Source organism: Manis pentadactyla, chromosome 2 (assembly GCF_030020395.1).
Source record: "Manis pentadactyla isolate mManPen7 chromosome 2, mManPen7.hap1, whole genome shotgun sequence".
NCBI classification, from domain to species: domain Eukaryota; kingdom Metazoa; phylum Chordata; class Mammalia; order Pholidota; family Manidae; genus Manis; species Manis pentadactyla.
This window is the reverse complement of record NC_080020.1, coordinates 89,841,482-89,867,781: the sequence shown is the minus strand read 5'-3', so window position 1 is coordinate 89,867,781 and position 26,300 is coordinate 89,841,482. Positions and strand designations below refer to the sequence as shown.

Below are 26,300 nucleotides of genomic sequence, written 5' to 3'. Positions count from 1 at the left end.
AATTATGTCATTGAGAACTTATTTATAACAGCCTGAATTTAAACCCTGGCTTTGCCACTTAATAGCTCCATGTCCTTGGGCAGGTTACTTCATGTCTGTGGTCCTTGGTTTCTTCATCTATACAGTGGAGATAGTCATAATGGCACCTGACTCGTGGGTTATTATGAAGGCTGAATGAAATAGTATCTGTAAAAACACAGTTCCTGGTGTATATTAAACATAATGTAGGTGTGCTAAGCATACACAGTAAAATTATTTTACAATGTAAGTCAATGAAAAATTTTTTTTATTTCTCTTCACAGCAATGTCTTTTTCTTTGGTAATCCTTACCTCTGAGCTATGCTACTACTGTCTTTGCTTTTAGAAATTCATAAAATTGAGTATTTGGGTCCTTGGTCTTATACTGTGATCATTAGCATTATCTTCTTTGCTACTCAGAAATAACTTTTCTTCCATTCCTCACTTCCTCAATCCCATTTACTGGGATCGCCTCTCTCCTCAGCACAATGCTGGCATAAAGTGAGAAACATGAAAAACATGTTAACATGTATTAAAAAAAAAACTTTACAATGGGGAAAGAAATACTTGAGCATTCATTTACTCCCTCCTGGTTGCTCAGCACTTGTCATGAGCTCCTTTTCACAAAGGAGTAAAATTTAGGTCTCAGAAAGATTAGGTCACAGTGCTCCAGCTTATTTTTCTGACTTTACAGGTGCTGCTTTTCTTCCTCCAGCCCTAGTCAAGTGATTTGCTACCTGGGCAATTTAACAAGCAAGCCCAAAACAAACAGGAAGGATTCCATCTTGAAAATAAGATTGCATTTTAAAACCCAATTTGTTAAAAAGTAATTTTCTTAACATACTCTTTAACAAACACAATAACTCAGCCCACCTTGGGAGCAAAGCAGGCAGCCTTGAGTGATATGCTCCCAGACCGGAAGCTGCTATCCTGGGAGGAAATCATAGCAATAAATTTCTTGTAAATAACCAGGAAGACTAATAAAAAACTTTATTTCTTCAAAGGTAAACATTTTGGGACCATTTAGCAAGTGTATATCCCTAGCCCTCTGTCTCTCAACCGCCTATAAAACCCCTAGACAACGCACCACCCCAGGGCTCTCTTGTCCCCTCCTGGCCTGAGCCAGGAGCTCTGTCCTCTTGCTTTCTCTCTAAATAAAAGCCTCTCACTTGCTCTCCTACCTTGAGTGTGAAGTTAATTCTTCAACTCCGTGAACAAGAACTCTGGCATCAATCACACTTATACAGTAGGTTGTGTGTGCAAGTATTTGACAACTATTTTGATCCTGCAGTTTTCTTTAACCATGTTCTTTTAAGTCTGAATAGAAAGATGGCTTATAAGGCTTATGTCAAACTAGTATCCACATGTTAAGGAAAATAGTTTCAAAATGATGCAGCCTCCCTTTTTTCTCTGTATCCCATCTTGAGTTCCATCACGTTCTTCCTGTCTTTAAAGCATGCTTGGAAAAGAGGGAGAAACATGAACAGTTCCCAGGGAATCCCCACAGGAAGAAGGAACCACTCTCAAGCTGACATTATTGAAGAGAATCAAGATGATGCTCATGACGGGAATACAGGATGAACTGTGTCTGGGGAAGGTCAGATTGAAGGTGACTGAGAATTGGAAAGAGAGAGGAAGGAATTGCTGGGTTTATTTTTTTTTAACTCTCTCTGTTGCTTTGGCTTCAGTTTTATGACTTAGTGCCATGCTTTGTGACTTTGATGAAATTATTGAGCTTAATGGATGTTAGGACCGAAGTATTGATGTTTGCCTACATTTAAACATTATTTTTAACCTTAAATTTTACTTCCTATTCATTTATTGCGTCAGGTAAAATAAATAAGTACATTCTATTCCATTTTGATCTTCATTTCAGGTTATTTGAAATGTATGGCCAACAGCCTTCGAAGGAATGGTGTGGGTGCTGGGTGTTTTATTCAGTGTATTGCTGCTCTGCCCTCCGGTACAGCTATTCAAATTGCTATGTAGGTGTCTGAAAGGTGGTCGTGGATTTTGCCAACACTAAATGACAAGTGGCGAATATTCTAGGTGTATCGGAAATTACTGTTGCAGCCTCTATTTCATGGAAGTTTGTTTGTTTCCCATGTAATGCTCAAAGTTCAGCCTGAATTCTTTAGTCAAATATACCTTGCATGTAGTGTTGTGGAGCAAAAGTAATTTAGAAAGCAATTACGAGTTGGAAATGCATAGAAAGCACATAGTAACTTTTTAAGCAGATTGTTTTTAATAATTCTGTGCCTTTGGGACAAATGGCATTCTCTTTTTATGCCCGCCCCCGCCCCCCCCTTAGGTTGTCCACTTCCTTTTTCATTGGCTGCAGTGAAATCTTTCGAAGATCATTACTATAGTGCCCCCTAATGAAATGTAAATAAAATGAATGATTACAGCTTCATTATGGGTCCAGTATTTATGAGGCTCCTGCTAATTTGCTGCATAAATTTAAGTATGTGAGTAAATTTTCTTAGGAACAGTCAATGTGAGAGTATTTTATTTTTCTTCCCTATTTTTTATGATGTACTAATTCTTTTCACCTCTGAATTCTTTATCGTTGTTTCTGCCGTAGAAGAAGTAGGACTCTGGAAAATGGATATATATTTTTTCTGGGTGACGTTTATGGTCCCTCTAGGGTTTGGACCAGACCCGAGTTTTTGCCTGATCCTGCCAAAGGAACACTGAACTAAAGGAACACAGCTTTTCTTTTAATTCCTATACCATGTCCATCTCTGCATAAAGAAAAATGTATGAATGTTTCTCTCTCTTCTTCCTTCTCTCAGTAAGTACATCAAATCTCAAGCCTACTTTTATGGAAATCAAAAGGGAGTGGGTTAACACTATTCTCTGACTACTTAGGGATTGCAGGTTTTTAAAGCTCTCTACTTTGCCAGTTTTGGAAACTAGCCTCCCACTCACTTTACTAAACGCTTTTCCCTGCCGTCTTTTCTTTCTAGAAGAATTATTATAATGGAGTTACTATCCGACAGGCTCTTCTCTGCTGTAAACGTTGCCCATCCTACAAAGCATTTTCTGTCAGGTGACAGAATAATCCTGAGTGCTCGTATGTGTTACTAAAGCCTGGTTAAGGGCCTCACAGAAAAGAAAGTTGCATTTTAGCTTGGATCTGAGATCATGGTGCATTTCACAATTAATGTTGGGTCTCAAGAATTCTCTTTGAGGGCAATAGCCTGTGACATGTGGAGGCAACTCGGGACTGAAATTGGTAAAGATACATTAGCATTTATTTGATTATTTTGTGTGGTCTGAGGTCTTTTTTTTTTCTTATTTCTCTCTGCAAGATACAAAGATGATAGGTTTCTCATATGAAGTAACTGTCCTCAAGTGTCACAGGTGCCATTCCATTCTGAGCAGCACATTTGTAAAGAAGGGGACAGGGTGATGAAGACTGGTGCCTTACAGGACTTGAGCTCCCAAGTTGGCTGAGAAGAGAGCCCAGGAAAGGTTAAGATGAGAACCCATGTCCCATTCTGAGTCGGGTTATTTGTCATGAAACCAAAGGCTGAGATCTCTTGGACTTTGGGGGTGTAAGAGTTCCTTGCGATCTGATTCCAGGTTTTAGGTTCTCTGGGGAAGGGTGCAGCATTACAGCTATTCACATATAAACTCTCTGCGTGATGTCACCAGAGGTTCCTCTTGAGTTGCTCTCTGCTGTTTAACATGATGACAGAATGATCATAATTTGTGGTTTTATACTAATACATTTCTACCTCCTGATACCCAAAGGCTTTATGTTGCCTCCATCCAGTACTGCCCCTGGCCCAGGGCAGGGCAAAGCACTTTCCAAGCTATGTGACTTTTACTGCTGTTTACAGGTGATGCTGTATGTATCACTGGCCTGAGTTGAGTTGAGTAAAACATGGCGTGTTGGATTTCTCAAGATAGCCCAGAGTAATTCTGATTTATCTAGTCCAGAATGGTAAATAAGCACTCTAGAAGTAATCTCCCAGTTGAGTTTGATGCCTTCTCCCCTGTGACTATACTTTTAATAATATTTGTTAATTATTAATGAACTACTTCATCAAGTATTTATTGAATGCTCCCTATGTGTGAGCACTGTGCTAATCAAGCATTTATTATAAAATGAAGAGTAAAGGCATGACCTCTGCCCTTATGGGGTTTATATTAATATATATTATTTAAAATGTACCCTGATCATGATAGATGCCCTGAAGGAAAAGAGCAGAATGTTCTAGATGAGGATAATTGGGGATCTAATTTAGATTAGGAGGTCAGGGGAGACCTCTTTGAGCAAGTGACATTTGAGTTAAATGTTTTAATTTGGGAAAGTAGAAGAAAAGCATTCATATAAGATAAAATTTGGGCAGTTCTCTTTCATCACAGGGTTTTTCAAGCAGTCAAAACCATAGATCCTTTATATATGTTTAAATCTTACAGTGCTAATAACCAAGCAATAAATTTTAGATGTTACCCCCCAAAAAAACCAGAATAATTCAAAGAGTATGAACTATTTATAATTAATAATATATATGAAGGGAAAGGATATTAGGGACAAACCATAAATATTGTGATAAAATGGTTGAACATGGAAATAGTAGGGATTAGAAACAAGTGTACCACTTGAGAATAAAGATACTCATTTTGGAAATAGGAGCGATCTGAGTTAAGACCAACAAGCTTTGAGTGAATTACTATGTGACAGAGAGTAGTTCCACATGACATAGAGCCACTGTGTAGAGTTTGAATAAGATGCCATGCCAACCCTCTGCAAGTGTCCCGTTTAGTTCAAAACAAATGCTGTGCTTCAACAATCCTAAAAGCCCAAAACATGTAATACACTGTTCTAAGAGGCACTTGCATTTTGGGAATTAGCAGGTGTTTTAACAATGTTATCAGAATTAGGTCAAGTAAATAAAAATAAAGTTAATTAGGATTTGAATGGATCTATACTTAGTGTAATACACTATAAATGTAGACTGTATCTTCCCATGCCACCTTCCAGTACTTAAAAAACATTTGTCAAATCGATCCTTTTTAGGCTACAGAAGGCAATCTCAATAAATTATCCAAGGCATGCTATTAAAGTTCTCTTCTCTTCCTAGCTGGGTGACCTAGGACAACTTAATTACTACCTTTTTTTCCCTCCCTTTTCTTACTTGTAAAATTGGGGTAAGAATGCCAATAGGTGGAAGTATATGAAATTGACTCATAAGTGCTCAATGTTACAGTACAATACTAAAAATTAATAATGTTAATGTTCTCAAAAGTTTTGGAAATAACGTTCTCCTAAATAAACATTGGTAAACGAAAAAAAATTCTTTAGAAGATAATAATGATCATCCCAAATATTATAATTTTAAAAATGTTTTCAAGTTCTCTTCAAGAGAAAATCAACAGTTTGCAATGTGGTTTTAAGTACATTTCTTTAGAACACATTTTGTATTTGCAGGTGACCCATTCTACATTTATGGTGGTGATCACTTGATATTCTTGCATAGTTCATTGATCTCTAGCTTGTATGAGATGCTTAATTTCAGTATTTCCTAGTATTCTAAAAAGGAGCTGTATTTACACTGACAGATTATGATTGTATTTATCAATTTCTGGAAGAGATGGTAATTATAGAGGGATGTTCAGGTTACCAAAAAGTGGTATTTGTGTTTTTAACTGTATTCTCTTTGGTTTTCTTCTTTGGGTTCATGATGCCAAGCAGGCCCAGCTTCTTTGTATTTGGTGGGCAGCTCTTACAAGCTGAAGAAAAAACAGTTGACTCTGAGGTAGATGAGATAGGGCATATTCTTTTTAAGAACTTGTAAAAAAATAAACGTTGATAAAGATGTGAAATTATGGTATTAACAGCACCATGTAATTCTCTTTGCTTTGCTTAGCTAATTGAAAGAGAGAGGAGTAAGGCCTCATTTTCTCTTTTGTTCACACAAAGTGTGTGAAGTACAAACAGCTATGGTAACCACAAAGCCTTAGTCTTTCCAGCCTGCCAGTTCAACTCTCTTATTGTTTAGTAAAACCTGGAATATCAGGATGAAAATATAAAGACTTCTGTTAAAACAAATAAGTTTGGGCCAACTTGTCCCTCTTCTCTTCCTTTCTTCCACCAGAATATAGCCAATAAAATGTTTTCCATGAAATTCTATTTTTAAGCCAATAAAACATTTTATAATAAAGCCAGGAAATACTGATTTTCTTTATTATTTCCAGTACTTGGCACATAGTAAGTATTCAATGAATGTTTGCTAAAGGAATGATAGTTATCAAATATGCAGTGTCTTTAAGAAATACCACTTATTATTTCACTGCTGTCTGGCCTCCATGGCATGCATTGTACCCAGTCATGTAATTCTTAATATTTTCTTACCATGACTTTGAATGGCAGAGAAACACAGATATCTGATTCATCTATTATGAGTTGTCAGGTCATCAGGGCATTTTATAATAACTAAAGGGTATGCTTGACTTGGAAGTATGCGAGACTTACTGGGGGCGAAAATTTCAGAAAGATGAGGATTTTTCAAAGAATAAGGCCTTCAGTGATGATGCAGACATCTCTGCCCCTTTCACATTGTCCTCCCCATGTTTTAAAACCCATACCTGTTGAAAACATTTCCTTAAAAGAGCTTCACTATTGCATATGGCCTTTTATGTTTAAAATTCACTAATTATCATATATTAATTTTTCCTCCTTTCAGTTATTTAAAATTTATCATTCTCCCTATTTTGAAGATAAGATAAGATTTTTCTTGCATTTATGGATCTTCACATTACCTCTTTTTTTTTTCTCTAGCTTACTTTATTGTAAGAGTACAGTATATAATACATATGAAATACAAAATGTGTGTTAATTTACTGTTTGCTACCAGTAAGGCTTATGATCAACAGAAGCCTACTACTAGTTAAGTTTTGGAAGAGTCAAAAGTTATATGGTACTTCTCATCTGGGTGTGTGTGTGCATGGGAAGTGTTGGTGCCCAGACCTTGCCCCTGCATTGTTCAAGGGTCAACTGTGTTTGATTTGCCATAGCTGAACCTGATCCCATCTTCATCCTTCTTTGCTGGATTTCAGATACATCTTAGTACAATTTCTTTTTTTATTTGTTTGTTTGTGAGGGCGTCTCTCATATTTATTGATCAAACGGTTGTTAACAACAATAAAATTCTGTATAGGGGAGTTAATGCTCAATGCACAATCATTAATCCACCCCAAGCCTAATTTTCGTCAGTCTCCAATCTTCTGAGGCATAACAAACAAGTTCTTACATGGAGAACAAATTCTTACATAGTGAATAAGTTACATAGTGAACAGTACAAGGGCAGTCATCACAGAAACTTTCGGTTTTGCTCATGCATTATGAACTATAAACAGTTCAAATATGAATACTCATTTGATTTTTAAACTTGATTCATATGTGAATACCACATTTCTCTTTTTATTATTATTATTTTTAATAAAATGCTGAAGTGGTAGGTAGATACAAGATAAAGGTAGAAAACAGTTTAGCGTTGTAAAAGAGCAAATGTAGGTGATCAGGTGTGTGCCTGTAGACTATGTGTTAACCCAAGCTACACAAGGGCAATAAAACATCCACGTATGCAGAAGATTTCTCTCAGAACAAGGGGGGTGAGTTTCTAAGCCTCACCTCTGTTGATCCCCAATTTCTCACCTGATGACCCCCCTGCGACTGTGCCTGTCTTAGGTTGTTCCTCCCTTGAGGAATCTTACCCGTCTCTGGCTAACCAGTCATCTTCCGGGGCCATACAGGGAAATGTAAAGTTGGTAAGTGAGAGAGAAGCCTTATTGTTTGAAATGGTTAGCTTTTTATTTCTTTGCATATTTATGCCCTGTAGCTTCTATGCCCAGCATTTGTCTTGAGGTATCTTTACCACTTGGAAGAATTATGATACTCGGTAAATTTGATATGAGGCACAAATTCTATTTAAGGGTTGTAATTAGGAAGGAAGAAGAAAAGCTATAGAAGTAGCAGGCGGCAGAAAACATGGGAAAATTGATTATTTCTTTGACATATCTTCTTGTAGAGTAACTTCAGCATGTATAGGTTTTAAGCTACTACTTAAATTGTGCACACACATTAACATAATAGGAGTATAGTTACATAACCAAAGCATACCTGTAATTACCAGCCATCTCCAGTGAAACCAAGAAAACCAGTTAGGCACCTTAGGCATTTGTGAAAACTTATCTATGATATGGTGGATATTGTCCAACTGAACTTGAACAGTCTGAGAGAAATCAGACAAATTAAAACAACCCATTCCTGGGGAATGTTCACATCCCTTATGTTCTTTTAACAGTAAATAGTCTGTAGTTGTAAGATTTCGGAGCGCTACAATTTGCATTTCTCCTAATTTTGGGTTGAGTTCCAACAGTATAGATCCAGTCAAATTTGTTGTTTTACTGTATGCACAGGCCAGCTTAGATATCTCCCCCTTCATTCCCATGGCAAGTCCAGGAACTGGTGGGATGAGTGCATCTACAGCTGTAGCAGTGCGTGGATCTTTGTTGGGGTTTTTTGATGATCATCTTCTGGCATGAGTCTTCCAGAGACTGCTGATGTTAGAAGTTCTTTTTCATATCGTATCTTAGATAATTTTCGGGGTAGCCCAATTAGGCTTTGAACCTCTGTATAAACACAAACAGACCCTTTGCCTACACTTTTATATGCCCTTTATACCCTACTGTAGAACTCATTGGAGGTTACCATACAGGAACTGCCTTTTTTTTTTTTTTTTGGTATCACTAACCTACACTTACATGACGAATATTATGTTTACTAGGCTCTCCCCTATACCAGCTCCCCCCTATAAACCCCTTTACAGTCAATGTCCATCAGCATAGCAAAATGTTGTAGAATCACTACTTGCCTTCTCTGTGTTGTACAGCCCTCCCTTTTCTCCCACCCCCCCATGCATGCTAATCTTAATACCCCCCTACTTCTCCCCCCCCTTATCCCTCCCTACCCACCCATCCTCCCCAGTCCCTTTCCCTTTGGTACATGTTAGTCCATTCTTGAGTTCTGTGATTCTGCTGCTGTTTTGTTCCTTCAGTTTTTCCTTTGTTCTTATATTCCACAGATAAGTGGAATCATTTGGTATTTCTCTTTCTCCGCTTGGCTTGTTTCACTGAGCATAATACCCTCCAGCTCCATCCGTGTTGCTGCAAATGATTGGATTTGCCCTTTTCTTATGGCTGAGTAGTATTCCATTGTGTATATGTACCACATCTTCTTTATCCATTCATCTGTCGATGGACATTTAGGTTGCTTCCAATTCTTGGCTATTGTATATAGTGCTGCGATAAACATGGGGGTGCACTGGTCTTTCTCAAACTTGATTGCTGCATTCTTAGGGTAAATTCCTAGGAGTGCAATTCCTGAGTCAAATGGTAGGTCTGTTTTGAGCATTTTGATGTACCTCCATACTGCTTTCCACAATGGTTGAACTAACTTACATTCCCACCAGCAGTGTAGGAGGGTTCCCCTTTCTCCGCAGCCTCGCCAACATTTGTTGTTCTCTGCCTTTTGGATGGCCGCCATCCTTACTGGTGTGAGGTGATACCTCATTGTAGTTTTAATTTGCATTTCTCTGATAATTAGCGATGTGGAGCATCTTTTCATGTGTCTGTTGGCCATCTGTATTTCTTTTTTGGAGAACTGTCTGTTCAGTTCCTTTGCCCATTTTTTAATTGGGTTATTTGTTTTTTGTTTGTTGAGGCGTGTGAGCTCTTTATATATTCTGGACGTCAAGCCTTTATCGGATGTGTCATTTTCAAATATATTCTCCCATACTGTAGGGTTCCTTTTTGTTCTACTGATGGTGTCTTTTGCTGTACAGAAGCTTTTCAGCTAAATTTGGCCCACTTATTCATTTTTGCTGTTGTTTTCCTTGCCCGGGGAGATATGTTCAAGAAGAGGTCACTCATGTTTATGTCTAAGAGGTTTTTGCCTATGTTTTCTTCCAAGAGTTTAATGGTTTCATGACTTACATTCAGGTCTTTGATCCATTTTGAGTTTACTTTTGTATATGGGGTTAGACAATGGTCCAGTTTCATTCTCCTACATGTAGCTGTCCAGTTTTGCCAGCACCAGCTGTTGAAGATACTGTCATTTCGCCATTGTATGTCCATGGCTCCTTTATCAAATATTAATTGACCATATATGTCTGGGTTAATGTCTGGATTCTCTAGTCTGTTCCATTGGTCTGTGGCTCTGCTCTTGTGCCAGTACCAAATTGTCTTGATTACTATGGCTTTATAGTAGAGCTTGAAGTTGGGGAGTGAGATCCCCCCTACTTTATTCTTCTTTCTCAGGATTGCTTTGGCTATTCGGGGTCTTTGGTGTTTCCATATGAATTTTTGAATTATTTGTTTTAGTTCATTGAAGAATGTTGCTGGTAGTTTCATAGGGATTGCATCAAATCTGTATATTGCTTTGGGCAGGATGGCCATTTTGATGATATTAATTCTTCCTAGCCACGAGCATGAGATGAGTTTCCATCTGTTAGTGTCCCCTTTAATTTCTCTTAAGAGTGACTTGTAGTTTTCAGAGTATAAGTCTTTCACTTCTTTGATTAGGTTAATTCCTAGGTATTTTATTTTTTTTGATGCAATTGTGAATGGAATTGTTTTCCTGATTTCTCTTTCTGTTGGTTCATTGTTAGTGTATAGGAAAGCCACAGATTTCTGTGTGTTGATTTTGTATCCTGCAACTTTGCTGTATTCCGATATCAGTTCTAGTAGTTTTGGGGTGGAGTCTTTAGGGTTTTTTATGTACAGTATCATGTCATCTGCAAATAGTGACAGTTTAACTTCTTCTTTGCCAATCTGGATTCCTTGTATTTTTTTGTTTTGTCTGATTGCCGTGGCTAGGACCTCCAGTACTATGTTAAATAACAGTGGGGAGAGTGGGCATCCCTGTCTAGTCCCCGATCTCAGAGGAAATGCTTTCAGCTTCTTGCTGTTCAATATAATGTTGGCTGTGGGTTTTTCATAGATGGCCTTTATTATGTTGAGGTACTTGCCCTCTATTCCCATTTTGCTGAGAGTTTTTATCATGAATGGATGTTGAACTTTGTCAAATGCTTTTTCAGCATCTATGGAAATGATCATGTGGTTTTTGTCTTTCTTTTTGTTGATGTGGTGGATGATGTTGATGGACTTTCGAATGTTGTACCATCCTTGCATCCCTGGGATGAATCCCACTTGGTCATGGTGTATGATACTTTTGAATTCGGTTTGCTAATATTTTGTTGAGTATTTTTGCATCTATGTTTATCAGGGATATTGATCTGTAGTTTTCTTTTTTGGTGGGGTCTTTGCCTGGTTTTGGTATTAGGGTGATGTTAGCTTCATAGAATGAGTTTGGGAGTATCCCCTCCTCCTCTATTTTTTGGAAAACTCTAAGGAGAACGGGTATTATGTCTTCCCGGTATGTCTGATAAAATTCCAAGGTAAATCCATCTGGCCCTGGGGTTTTGTTCTTTGGTAGTTTTTTGATTACCGCTTCAATTTCGTTGCTGGTAATTGGTCTGTTTGTATTTTATGTTTCTTTCTGGGTCAGTCTTGGAAGGTTGTATTTCTCTAGGAAGTTGTCCATTTCTCCTAGGTTTCCCAGCTTGTTAGCATATAGGTTTTCATAGTATTCTCTAATAATTCTTTGAATTTCTGTGGGGTCCATCGTGATTTTTCCTTTCTTGTTTCTGATACTGTTAATTTGTGTTGACTCTCTTTTCTTCTTAATAAGTCTGGCTAGAGGCTTATCTATTTTGTTTATTTTCTCGAAGAACCAGCTCTTGGTTTCATTGATTTTTGCTATTGTTTTATTCTTCTCAATTTTATTTATTTCTTCTCTGATCTTTATTATGTCCCTCCTTCTGCTGACCTTAGGCCTCATTTGTTCTTCTTTTTCCAATTTCGATAATTGTGACATTAGACCATTCATTTGGGATTGTTCTTCCTTTTTAAAATATGCTTGGATTGCTATATACTTTCCTCTTAAGACTGCTTTTGCTGCATCCCACAGAAGTTGGGACTTAGTGTTGTTGTTGTCATTTGTTTCCATATATTGCTGGATCTCCATTTTGATTTGGTCATTGATCCATTGATTATTTAGGAGTGTGTTGTTAAGCCTCCATGTGTTTGTGAGCCTCTTTGCTTTTTTTGTACAGTTTATTTCTAGTTTTATGCCTTTGTGGTCTGAAAAGTTGGTTGGTAGGATTTCAATCTTTTGGAATTTTCTGAGGCTCTTTTTGTGGCCTAGTATGTGATCTATTCTGGAGAATGTTCCATGTGCACTTGAGAAGAATGTATATCCTGTTGCTTTTGGATGTAGAGTTCTATAGATGTCTATTAGGTCCATCTGCTCTACTGTGTTGTTCAGTGCTTCCGTGTCCTTACTTATTTTCTGCCCAGTGGATCTATCCTTTGGGGTGAGTGGTGTGTTGAAGTCTCCTAGAATGAATGCATTGCCTTCTATTTCCCCCTTTAGTTCTGTTAGTATTTGTTTCACATATGCTGGTGCTCCTGTGTTGGGTGCATATATATTTAGAATGGTTATATCCTCTTGTTGGACTGAGCCCTTTATCATTATGTAGTGCCCTTCTTTATCTCTTGTTACTTTCTTTGTTTTGAAGTCTATTTTGTCTGATATTAGTACTGCAACCCCTGCTTTCTTCTCGCTGTTGTTTGCCTGAAATATGTTTTTCCATCCCTTGACTTTTAGTCTGTACATGTCTTTGGGTTTCAGGTGAGCTTCTTGTAAGCAGCATATAGATGTGTCTTGCTTTTTTATCCATTCTGTTACTCTGTGTCTTTTGATTGGTGCATTCAACCCATTAACATTTAGGGTGACTATTGAAAGATATGTAGTTATTGCCATTGCAGGCTTTAAATTCGTGGTTACCAAAGGTTCAAGGTTAGCCTCTTTAGTATCTTACTGCCTAACTTAGCTTGCTTGTTGAGCTGTTATATACACTGTCTGGATATTCTTTTCTTCTCTCCCTTCTTATTCCTCCTCCTCGATTCTTCATACGTTGGGTGTTTTGTGCTGTGCTCCTTCTAGGAGTGCTCCCATCTAGAGCAGTCCCTGTAAGATGTTCTGTAGAGTTGGTTTGGGGGAAGCAAATTCCCTCAGCTTTTGTTTGTCTGGGAATTGTTTAATCCCACCGTCATATTTGAATGATAGTCGTGCTGGATACTGTATCCTTGGTTCAAGACCCTTCTGTTTCATTGTATTAAATATATCATGCCATTCTCTTCTGGCCTGTAGGGTTTCTGTTGAGAAGTCTGATGTTAGCCTGATGTGTTTTCCTTTATAGGTGTCCTTTTTCTCTCTAGCTGCCTTTAAAACTCTTTCCTTGTCCTTGATCTTTGCCATTTTAATTATTATGTGTCTTGGTGTTGTCCTCCTTGGATCCTTTCTGTTGGGGGTTCTGTGTATTTCCGTGGTCTGTTCGATTATTTCCTCCCCCAGTTTGGGGAAGTTTTCAGCAATTATTTCCTCTAAGATACTTTCCATCTCTTTTCCTCTCTCTTCTTCTTCTGGAACCCCTATAATACGGATATTGTTCCTTTTGGATTGGTCACACAGTTCTCTTAATATTGTTTCATTCCTGGAGATCCTTTTATCTCTCTCTATGTCAGCTTCTATGCGTTCCTCTTCTCTGGTTTCAATTCCATCAATGGCCTCTTGCGTCCTATCCATTCTTCTTTTAAACCCTTTCAGAGTTTGTTTCATTTCTGCAATCTCCTTTCTGGCATCTGTGATCTCCCTCCAGACTTCATCCCATATCTCTTGCGTATTTCTCTGCCTCTCTGTCAGCATGTTTATGATTCTTATTTTGAATTCTTTGTCAGGAAGACTGGTTAGGTCTGTCTCCTTCTCTGGTGTTGTCTCTGTGATCTTTGTCTGCCTGTTGCTTTGCTTTTTCATGGTGATAGGAATAGTTTGCAGAGCTGGGACGAGTGACGGCTGGAAGAACTTCCCTTCTTGTTGGTTTTTGGCCCTCCTCCTGGGATAACAGCGACCTCTAATGGCTTGTGCTGGGCAACTGCGCGCAGACAGGGTTTCTGCTTCCTGCCCGACTGCTATGGAGTTTATTTCCGCTGTTGCTGTGGGCATGGCCTGGCTCGGGCAGCTGCTCCAAAATGGTGGAGTCACGTTGGAGGGGGAGCGGATGGGAGGCTATTTATCTCCGTAAGGGGCCTCCCTGCTCCCTGCAGCCCAGGGATTAGGGTGCCCAGAGATCCCCGGATTCCCTACTTCTGGATTATGTGTCCCACCCTGCCACTTTAAGGCTTCCAAAAAGCACCCACCAAAACAAAACGACCACAAAAAAATAAAAATAAAAAATTTTAAATTTTAAATTAAAAAAAAAAAAAATGTGGCCGCTCATTTTTCTTTATTATCCGGCACCAGCCTCAGGCATCTGCTCACTGGTCTTGCTGCCCTGTTTCCCTAGTATTGGGGTCCCTATCCCTTTAAGACTTCCATAAAGCACTCACCAAAACAAAACAGCAAAGAAAAAAAAAAAATGGTCGCTCGCTTTTCTGGTGTCCTCCGGCACCAGGCCTCTGGTGCCCGCTCACTGTTCTTGCTGCCCTGTTTCCCTAGTATTGGGGTCCCTATCCCTTTAAGTCTTCCAAAGAGCGCTCGCCAAAACAAAACAGCAAAAAAAAAAAATTGGTCGCTCGCTTTTCTTATGTTCTCCGGCGCCCGGCCTCCGGTGCCCACTCACTGGTTCTTGCTGCCCTGTTTTCCTAGTATCCAGGGCCCTGCACTCTGGCCCGGATGGCTGGGGCTGGGTGTTCGGCAGTCCTGGGCTCCATCTCCCTCCCGCTCTGCCTATTCTTCTCCCGCCGGGAGTTGGGGGGATGGGTGCTCGGCTCCCGCCGGGCCGGGGCTTGTATCTTACCTCCTTCGTGAGGCGCTGGGTTCTCTCAGGTGCAGATGTGGTCTGGGTATTGTCCTGTGTCCTCTGGTCTTTATTCTAGGAAGAGTTGTCTTTGTTATATTTTGATAGATATATGTGGTTTTGGGAGGAGATTTCCGCTGCTCTTCTCACGCCGCCATCTTCCGATCCATCCCACATTACCTCTTTTAAGTCTCTATAATTATGACTCACCTGAGTGTTCTTGGTCTTAGGGTCAAAAAAGAAATCCTTTTCTGTGAATTACTCTTAAGATCCTGGATCAGAGAAGAAATCTTTTTTTTCCCGAGCCTCAGAAATGTTCTCAGATTTCTTTCCTTTTACTCTTTGAAGGAGAAAAGGGACACCTCTCATCCTTCATCCACACCATAAGTGTCTCTTAAATTAAGGGTTCAGAATGTGCATCTGCTGTGAAGGACACAGTTATCAAGTGCATGTAGAATGAGGGAATAGAGACACCATTCCTCTTTCACTGGTCAAGCGGAATCCTGGAAGTGGACAGATTTTGCATCTATAATTTATAAAATTCTCAGGGAACTTGTGTGAAAAATGCCTTACTTGTGTAATTCATAGCCTGAAAATTAAAAATTATTAAAAATCAGACATCATTAGGATAGCCTATTAAAGAGGGCCTTTCTCTAATAAGGAACTCTGCTAATGTGGGTTGAGCTCTTGAAAGAAGATGGTGAGGCTGGTAACAAATCAGCCCACATGAAATTAAGGAACTAACCAAAATGGAAAGTAGTAAAGCATGATGGTATACTCCATGCCCCTGATAATTTATTCAAGTAGGAGATAATCACGATGTTGAGTATGGAAATAGAAGAGCTCTTACATGTGTTTGTTTTTTTATCAGTTATGACCTCTAAGAGAGTGCTTTGCAGTTTGCGAAGCTTTTTCACAAGTCCTGTATCAAACTTAATTTTTTGTCTATTAGTCATTTTTGACAGAGTTTTTCAAAAATTTCCCCCAGTGTACCTTTTGGGTTACATATCCAACATCTGACTTTATGCAATATGTTTTCCAAAATGCTGTTGAAAATCATTTTTGTTGTGAATTAAAAATGTTGAATAAATTACCTAGAAAAATGCTCCTGAAATCACTTTGTCAGATAATTCAATGTCTGTACTTTATGATCTGGAAAAGTGTAGGGGACTTCAATAACAAGAATGAAGTAGTTGGGGTCAGAGAATCAGATTTACAATCCTGGCTCAGTTACTTCCTGTGTAATGCTGGGCAAGTGCAGTCATACCTCAGAGATACTGCAGGGTGGGCTCCAGACCACTGCACTAAAGCAACTCAAATAAGTGTTTTGGTTTCCCAGTGCATATAAAAGTTATGTTTATACTGTAGTCAGTAAGTGTGCAATAGCATTATGTCTAAAAATGTACATACCTTAATTAAAAAACACATTTTTGCAAAAAATGCTGTTTATCTGAGCTTTCAGCAAGCATAATCTTTTTGCTGGTGGAGGGCCTTGCCTCAGTGTTGATGGTTGCTGACTGATCAGGGTGGCAGTTGCTGAAGGCTGGGGTGGCTTTGGCAATTACATGAAGTAAGACAACAGTGAAGTTTGCTACACCAGTTGAATCTTCCTGTCTTGAATGATTTTCTGTAGCATGCAATGCTGTTTGATAGCATTTTACCCACAAGTAGAACTTCTTTCAAAATTGGAATCAGTCCTCTCAAATAATCTTCACAGTATCTTCACTAGGAGTAGGTTCCATCTCCAGGAACCAATTTCTTTGCTCATCCTTCTAGAAGAAGCAACTCCTCACCCATTCAAGTTTAATCATGAGATTGCAGCTATTCAGTCAAACTTCTAATTCGGCTTCATCCACTGAAGTCTTGAATCCCTCAAAGTTGTCCATGAGGGCTGGAATCAACTTCTTCCAAACTCCTGTTCATGTTGATATTTTGACCTTTTCCCATGAGTTATGAATATTCTTAATGGCATCTAGAATGATGAATGCTTTCCAGAGTGTTTTCAATTTACTTTGCCCAGATCCATTAGAAGAATCACTATGGCAGCTACAGCCTTTGAAAATTGTATTTCTTCAATAATACTTGAAAGTCTAAATGACTCCTTGATCTGTAGGCCACAGAATGGACGTTGTGTTAGCAGGTATGAAAACAACATTAATCTTGTCCATCTCCATCAGAGCTCTGGGGTGACCAGGTGCATTGTCAGTGAGCAGTAGTATTTTAAAAGAGGTCTTTTTTTCTGAGCAGTAGCCCTCAATAGTGGGCTTAAAATATTTGGTAAACCATGGTGTAAACAGGTGTGCTGTCATCCAGGCTTTGTTGTTCCACTTATAGAGCACAGGCAGAGTAGATTTAGTATTATTTTTTAAGGGCCCTGGAATTGTCAAGCATTAAGTGAGCATTAAAGTCACCAACTGCATTAGCCCCTAACAAGAGAGCCTGACCTTTGAAGCTCTGAAATCAGGCATTGACTTCTCCTATCTATGAAAGTTGTAGCAATGAAAATCCTACATGGTGTCTTGTTGCAACATAAGGCTATTTTGTCTACACTGAAAATCTGTTATTCCATGTAGCTACTCTCATCAATGACCTCAGCTAAGTCTTCTGTATGACCTGTTGCAGCGTCTACGTCATCTCTTGCTGCTTCGCCTGCACTTCTGTGTTATGGAGATGGCTTCTTTTCTTGAACCCCATGAACCAGTCTCTGCCAGCTTTACACCTTTCTTCTGCAGCTTCCTCACCTCTCCTGGCCTTCATAGAATTGAAGGGAGTTTGGACCCTGCTCTGGATTAGGCTTTGGCTTAAGGGAATGTTTGATCTTCCCTCCAGAACACTAAAACTTTCTCCGTATCAGCAATGAGGCTGTTTTGCTTTCTTATCATTCATGTGTCTGCTGGAGTAACACTTTTAATTTCCTTTGAGAGCTTTTTCTGTGCATTCACACCTTTGGCATAAGAGGCCCAGCTTTTGGCCTGTCTAGGCTTTCAACGTGCCTTCCTCACTGAGCTTAATCACTTCTAGCTTTTGATTTAAAGCGAGAGATATGTGTCTCTTCCTTTCATTGGAACACATAGAGGTCATCATAGGGTCATTAACTGGTCTAATTTCAATATTGTTGTGTCTCAGGGAATAAGGAAGCATGAGGAGAGGGGAGGGAGAGAAGTGAAGGAAACAGCCAGTCAGTGGAACAGTCAAAATGCACACACCTATCAAGTTCACTGTCTTAACACAGGTGCAGTTCACGGTGCTCCAAAACAATTACAATAGTTCATCAAGATCAATACAACAAATACAATAATAATGAAAAAGTTTGAAATATTGTGAGAATTACCCAGATGTGACACAGAAACACAGAATGAGCAAATGCCTTTGGGAAATGGTATAGATAGACTTACTTGATGCAGGGCTGCCCAAACCCTCAGTTTGTAAAGAATACAATGTCTGTGAAGTACAATAAAGTGAGCACAATAAAATGAAGTATGCCTATTATCTTAGTCACAGATAGCTCCATCAAATTTACCCCTTTACATTAGGATCATATTATTTTCTGTATATATATGAATTTGTATTTTCTTATGGACTTTTCCTTTTATTCCATTTTCTGTTTTCTCTCATTCTGATTTAATTTACTTTTTTTACTTCACTGTTAATAAAACAGGTAGTTTTTGAGGAGCATATGTGTGTATTTTTATGTATTGCCTCAGATGCTACATAGAATGATGCAGACTAAAAATAACTATTTAAAAAGAGCCAGTATATTTGAGGAGTGTGTGAGAAAGCTGTAAAACCTCTAAAATAGATTCTTTGCTTGTATGAGAGATGCAGCTTGCGATTTTGAGGAATCCCCAGATTCACAAGTTGGAAGAATTTTCACAAACTGTGCATCCTTGGGACCAGCACTTAGGTCAAGAAAGATTGTTCCTTGTACCTCAGAAGTCCCCTTCGTACTTCATGTCACTACCACCCGGCATGTCCCTGCCCCACTCCACAGCCCCTATCCTGACTTCTAATAATATAGATTGGTTTTGTCTGATTTTGAACTTCATATTAGTAGAGTCATAGAATCGGTACACTTTCTTCTTTTCATTTCTTAAAATTGTGGTTAAATATACGTAATATAGAAGTTACCATTTGGGCTATTTTAATAGCACAGTTCTGTGACATTAAGGACCCTCATGCTGTTGTGCAGACATCGCACTGTACATCAACAGAACTTCTTCATTTTTCCAAACTAGATTCCATACCCCTTGAACCCAAACTCCCCAATTGCCCCTCCTTCCAGTCACTGGCTGCCACCCTCCCACTTTCTGTCTCTGTGAATTTGACTCTCTAGGAACCTCATGCAAGTGGAATCATATGTTTGTCCCTTTGTGGCTGGTTTATTTTACTTAGCATATCTTCAGGGTTCATCCAGGTTACAGCTTATTCAGAGTTTCCTTCCTTTTTGTGTCTCTAACGTATTTAATCTTTTCCTCTATTGATGGGCACCTGGGTTGCTCCCACCTTTGGGCTATTATGAGTAATGCTGCTATGATCCTGGTTGTACAAACATCTATTCAAGTCTCTTTCATTTCTTATGTATGTGTACCCAGATGGCAGTTCTGTGTTTAATTATTTAGGGAATTGCCCTACCATTCTCCACACTGGCGGCACCATGTTGTGTTCCCACGGGGTAGTCACGCTCTGCCTCAACATTGAGCAGGTGAGATTCTTCCGCCTTCCTGCACAGTTAGGTGGTTCATTCTCATTGTTACATAGTATTCCGTTACATAAATGCACCATAATATTTCAACCATTCTACTGTTGATGGGCGTTTGAGTTATTTCCAGTTCAGGGCTATTGCAAGTAGGAGAACTCTTGCAGCATATTTTAAAATTAGGTCTCAAGGTTCTGTCACCCTGTATACTTGTTTTATTTTCTCACATGGAAAGGAAAGTGGTTAAATTGAAGAAAATATTTTTGCACTGACAAAATTTGCAGGTTATATCACTTGATAATTTTTAGTGTCACAAGTGGCAGAATATCCAGTCCACGCTGGCCTAAGAAGACTTGTTGGGTCACATGACCACATAGTTCAGGTGTCCATCTCCAAGCATGCTTTGATCCGTGGCTCATAATGAGACGATTTCATTCATGCTCAGTTCTGTTCTTGTCTGCGTAGCTTCTACGACAGATAACAAGTGTGTGGAAATTAGGCAATGTTTCAATAAAAGTGAATAAAATAAAATCCAGAGATACAGCAAGGGATTACTGGTATCTCTGGCAGCTATCTTTTCTTTCTTTTTAAAGTTAATTTCATTCTCATCAAAATAATGTATACAGATAGTTTTAAGGTTCCATAGTACTAACAGGCTTATGAAAAACTATAGGATTTGCATCACCTCCCCCCCCAACCACCCTCTAGGACTGCTTCCTTGAGAGAACTCATTAATGCTCGGAGCACTTTGTTTTATACTAATGGTCTCCATAGTTCAGAATAATGCATTTATGTTGCTCTTTTATTTATCAGTTGTGTACATTATATGTTGACTTCCTGTTACAGAACATGAGAATTTATCTTTCAATTTACCTCTTCTACTTCAGTTTTCCATTCCCCAACTTACCAAGTTACGTCACTCTTACAGTATGATTTTAGTTAAGTCAATATTCACTGTTTGCATTAGTTCAGTTATGGATATATTAGTTTCTTATTGCTACTGTGACAAATAACCACAAGCTTTATGTCTTAAAACAACACACATTTATTATCTTATAGGTCTGGGGGTCAGAGGTCTGAAATGGATCTTAGAGGGCTAAAATCGAAGGCTGCTTTTTTCCAGGAGGCTCTAGGGAAGTATCTGCTCCTTCCCTTTTGCAAATTCTTGAGGCTGCCCGTGTCCCCCACTCTGCCGCATCACGGCAGCCTCTGCTTCCCTCAGGTCCCCTTCTCTGACTCTCACTCCCTCTCTCCCACTTTTCCCTTATAAGGATCCTTGTGATTACATTGAACCCACACAAATAATTCAGAACAACTTCCTCATCTCAAGACCCTTAATTTAATCACGTCAGCAAAGTCCCTTTTGCCGTGTAAGGTAATATATTCACAGATTCTGGGGGTTATGTCTTCAGAGGGGTCATTATTCTGCCTTCCACTATATGTATTTTTTTCTTCTCCTTCTCCTCCTCACCAATGATTGTATCTCCCCCTGACCTTTATAACTTTGTGTTTCTTATCAATAAATAATTCCTCTGTCCCTCCTGTCCCTGCAGTTTATATAGTGTCATGAACCTTACACTACTGTCCGGTAGAGCTACAATCTCCCTGTTTATACTTTGCACATTGTCAAACATGTCAGGTAATTTTCTGGTTTCTCCCCTCCTCTAAGCCTCTTTCCAAGCCCCCCATCTTTCATTCCAAGCTGGACTGTGTGCTGTCAAGGTCTTCCACGTGGCTGTGCTCTTGGGATGGCCTTTCACCACCATTTCCGCCATTTTGGTGATTCTGCCCACTTCTCTCTGTGCACTACCCTCTCCTCATCTCGTGCATTTCTCTTCAGTGGTTTACTTCATTGTTTAGGCAGAGAGTACCCTTCAGTAGTTTCTTGAGAAAAGATGTAGAGGTGATATATTTGATACCTTATATCTCTAAAGGTATCTTCAGCAAGCTATATAGATGCCAACAATAAACCCTCCCTGTCAAGAAAGGGTCTTACTGGTTTGGGGAAGGAAGGAAGAACAGGAGGGCACAGGTGAGGTGGGCAGAAGAGTGGAAGAGGTTTCTGTCCTGATGTTTACATATTGAGTACCTCTAGGACTGGGTCCTGTCTGAGTCACCTGGCTTCTCTAATGTCTTGCTGATAGGAAGCACTTACTATATGTTCTTCGGTGAATGAACACATACAGACAACCTCATATTACCTGCTCTGTGAGGTGGTGGAGAATCCTGAGACACCATTAACAGCTTCTCACAAAGGCCTGCTTGAAAAGTTAATTCCAGTTATTAAAGATAGCACTAAAATCGAAACCTGATTCTTTATCTGCTTGACCTATAGAACATAAAATGGATTCCTCCTTTAGTTTATTCTGTCCTTCCTCTTGCTTCTCCAAATGATACAATTCCTAAGAACCAAACTTATGTATGATTCATCTTTGCATCCTCTATAGTGCCATGCTTTATATAAATGCTCAATAAATATTTGTTGTGTTTCTACATGTCAGAACACAGCCTTCTTTATGTCCATGAGATGATCCAGCCATGTCCCAGCTTCAAAGTATTTGCAGCTGCTCTTCTCTCTACCTGTGGTCTGCTGTTCTGGACTTTTCATGAGCTGATTTCTTCTCATCCTGCAAAACGAAACTTGAGCATCAGTGAGCCCTCCTGGCCCCGATCTGAGGGTGCTGTCTGCTCCCTGGGTGACTGCCTGTTGTGTCACCTGTAGTGGCACCTGCTCAGCACCTGTCCTTATTGGAGATGATTTTGTGTTCTTCATTTCCCTGACTTAAAGGGACTCCACAGATGGGACTTTCTATCTCATCCATTGCTGTATTTCTCCAGCCCAGACAGGGGTTGCTGAATGAAATGTATGAAATGAATTGTGCCAGCTAAGAAGAGTGACACATTTATAATGTGGTCTTTTAGTGGATTAGGTCACTGGTAGAAGAAGAGAGAACAATTTCACCTTCTTTGAAAGTTTTCCTTAGCTGTGTACACCTTTTAAGAATGTGTAATTGAACATTCAGGGAGAGCTGTGCTCACTGTCACACTCACCATAAGGTTGTGTACATTCCTGGCAAACACCTTGAATCTACAGGAGGTAAAATGAGACAATACTGGACTGCAGAGTTCTGCCCTTAAATTTATCTGAGAAGGCTAAATCCTTATGTTAAATCCCATCTGCCGTGTGCCTCAGACCCACATATCTGGCTCAGTCTGTGAGCCCGGCCTTTAAACCATGGCCTCAGCAGCTGTGGAGCCTATTTTGTATGTAGTCTGGGTCATCTTGCTTTGCAAAATTCCATATCTAGGTTGCTGCTTGGGTGTGGCATGGAGGCCCTGGTAATTAGGTTTCTGTGACTTAGAAACACTTCTGAGGCTCTGGCTATAAAAAGCCATTTCCCCGGAAAAGAGGACAGAAGCATATACAAATGCTTAGGTTAATAGTATTGTTGATGGAAATAGGGAATGAGAAATGAAACCATAAGACAACTCCTTGTTTCCCCTCAGCTAAGTGCAATGAAATCACAACCCAGATGTTTCAAACCGGTTAATGATGCTGATGGTCCTGCAGAATTTGGCTCTAGTCTGTATAGCAGAGTTCCTCGAGTAGCACTATTGATTTGGGATTGGATAATTCTTTGTTGTAGGGCTGTCTTGTGCACTGTAGGATGTCTACCTGCTAGACGCCAGAAGCAGCAACTGCCTGCTCCCCATTTATGACGACAAGCCTGTCTTCAGACGTTGCTTCCCTGGGTGAGAACCACTACTCCAGAGGACGAGTAGAAGGACTCAGCCTAAAGCTGTGCCATGGGCTTCTTCAGAATCCACATTGCCCCTGTGACAGTGGTGGTCCCATCCTAGAAGAATAAAAGGCTGCTGGACTTTAGCCTTGCTGTAGATAGGTCTTCTCAGTCCTACTGAAGTAGGATAAGCCAGTGTCCTCCCCTCCCACTGCCTCACACCCAGAAGGAGTGTATGCCTCTGGTGTTACCTGAGGTCCTCCCCTGCACACATGAGTATGGCTGGTCCTTGGCCTGTGCCTTCCGGACAGTGGGAGCCTTTCTAAGTTTTCGTGGAATCTGAACATGTCCTGATTCTCCAGTTTCTTGGGGACCAATCTCTGAGGTCATTGCTCTGACACTGTTCAGCTGTCTAGCACTGTGGAGAGCTCCAAGTATAAGAAAAAGGTGGGTAAGTGTCTTTCATTGGTGGTTTCAGTGATATAGGGAGGGTCCTTCAGGCATTCTTCGGTGGATATTTACTGAATACCTGTATGGACTGTTCTTGGCACTAGAGATAAAACACACTTCTTGAAACCAACATTCTTATAGGGGAGATAGATAATAAATAAATACAAAATATGTAAGTGGTGATAAGTGCTGAGGAGAAAAATACTTCGGGATAAGAAGGAAACATTGGTGTGGGGGAGGCTTGCAATTTCAAATTGCATGGTCAGAGTCTTAAAAGATGTTGTGGAGCAGGCTGTCTGGACATCTCAGGGGGAAAGGAGTTCCAGGCAGAGGGAACAGTAGGAACAAAGGCTGTGAGGTGGGAGGTGAAGAACAGCAAGGGGCAGGGAGGGAGGCGGGAAGGGGGTGGGTGTGCATGTCACGTGGAGCTGTGTAGGCATGGTAAGAACCCTTCTTCACTTTTTTATTAGACAGCATTTCAGATGTGTACTAGAGAGAACAGTGTAATGAACCTCTTGTCTGCCAGGTTTAATAAAGAGTAGCTCATAGACAGTTTCCCTTTTTATATAGCTCTCCCTCTGTAGATTATTTTGAAGTAGAACTTAGACATGTTATTTTTATCTGTGGATATTTGTATGTGTATCTCTAAAAGCTTGGGAATTAAAAGTGATCCTTATCCCAATATTATACTTAAAAGTAACTACCCTTGTATTTATCAGATACCCAGTGGGTGTTTTATGGGTATGTATGTATATTACATGGATCATTTTCTAAGTGTTTAGGTGTCTGTTTGATATCTGGACTCAAAAAAGTCCATAGGCTAGAATTAGTTTATATCTCTTAAGTCTTTGTAAAAATGTCTAGGTTCTTCCTCTATCTCTTTTATTTCCCCAATTTGAAAATTTTTACGAAACCAAGTCATTTCTTGCTTTTGCTGGCCTCATCAGTTTGTCCCTATATTTCCTGTAAGTTGGTATTTTTGATGTAGAGACTTGGTTGTATTCAGGGGTGATGTGGCTTTTTTAGCAAGACTACTTCATATGTGTTGCATCGAGAGTCAACAACACCCAGTTGTCTCTCTCTCTCTGTGATGTCAAGTCATGGCCTAGATCCATTGATTTGTTAAGGTTTGAAAAAATAGAAATATCCTAATTTTATCATTCAGTCTTTATTCACCAGTGGGAATACTTTTCTACAAAGAGAACCATTTCCCCATCTGTGAAGTGCAGTTCATAGGGAAACCAGGATAAGTGCTTGGCTTTTTTCCTTTGCCAGTTTTCAAAACTGATCTGGTGGTTCCCTCATATCTCCCAAAGGCGACCCTAACTGGCTGGCTTCCTTCCTTCCTTCTTTGTCTTCTTGAACGCATGTGCTATTTGAATAAATACAGGATGGAACTTTCAGGCTTGCAAAAGATATGTTCTCCCTTTCCTTTCTTATTCATATTGATTGCTTTTGTAAAGAGTATAGCACTGTGATGTTCTTAAAAATCCGCTTTCAAAAATAAAAATACCAGCTCCCGTCTCTTGTATTTCCAGTTGCTATTGTCCCATTGTAGGATTCTGCCTGCTCACACAAGTCTTTGCCTCACCACAAGTTCAACTTCCCCCACATTAATGCAGTTAGTTTATTCCTCTTTCTGATGATTGCCATATATAGGAAAAAAGCTAATTGTTTTCTTTCGGCACTATTCCCGTGTCTTTCTTGTGGAACATGAGTGATTTTGTTCAACTACCAAGGAAAAAATAAGTGGAACTTCCTCGGGGTGGCCAGATCCTACTTGACAGTATCACTGGGAGGTGGGGAATAGCTGAGGTTTGCTGAGATAAACTCTTTTACAAGTATGATACTGTTGCTTTATTTTTTTTCCCCCAGTCTGCTTGGTGAAAGGACTTTTCATTTCACTGAGGTGAAAACTGGGTCTGTGAGTGGAATGACTTTCTTTTTTTAAAAAAAAGAAAAAATCAGAAACCAGTTACTTGATATGCAGAGCTGAAAGCCTCATTCTCTTAACGAAATCAGTGCGGTGTGCGCTGCCATGAACCCGAGGAGAGCGGCTGACATCTCTTGATTGCAGCTGGAGGTGGAAGGACCCAAACTTGCAGGATCCCCCTCCCCCTAGAGAGATTGTTAGTCCAGTCCTCACAGAGGTTCGTTTTGGCTCTCTGTCATCACCGGGAGGCTGGCAGGGAATGTGTGTCATGGTTCCAATAGAGTGTGGTGACATATCAGAACCATGAAAGCCCAGCGGGAGAGGCTACAGATTCCGGGGCTGACCTTGGAGTAAGTATTGTTTGTTTTTAATATTTTAATGCTTTCTGCACGGCACTCGCTTTCCTGTGACCAATAGCTATTTGGCATTTGTTTGTACTGACAGCCTCAGAGCACTGCAGTGTGAGGTGGGGGAACATGTCTTAAATGCATGGCATCTGGGTTCAGCTAATGTGGAAACCCAGACCCAGC

At 39.8% G+C, this 26,300-nt stretch overlaps 1 protein-coding gene and 1 long non-coding RNA gene across 17 annotated transcripts in view; one reads left to right on the top strand and one right to left on the bottom strand.

Moving 5' to 3' along the window:
* Positions 1-26,300, top strand: part of MAST4 (microtubule associated serine/threonine kinase family member 4) — a 536,231-nt gene that overhangs the window by 307,126 nt on the left and 202,805 nt on the right. Inside the window, exon 1 of one of the 16 annotated variants that reach the window (XM_036887945.2) lies at positions 25,260-26,120. The exons of the other annotated variants lie outside the window; for them this stretch is intronic. Coding sequence (XP_036743840.2) covers positions 26,074-26,120 — 47 coding nt within the window. The 5' untranslated portion in view covers positions 25,260-26,073. Of the gene's footprint in view, positions 1-25,259; positions 26,121-26,300 lie in introns of those variants that run through there. 16 annotated transcript variants of the gene reach the window in all.
* LOC130681466 (uncharacterized) lies at positions 1,803-15,973 on the bottom strand. The gene is made up of 2 exons (XR_008994647.1): positions 15,132-15,973; positions 1,803-6,792 (listed from the first exon to the last, which is right to left on the bottom strand). It is a non-coding gene; the product is annotated as an uncharacterized LOC130681466 (long non-coding RNA).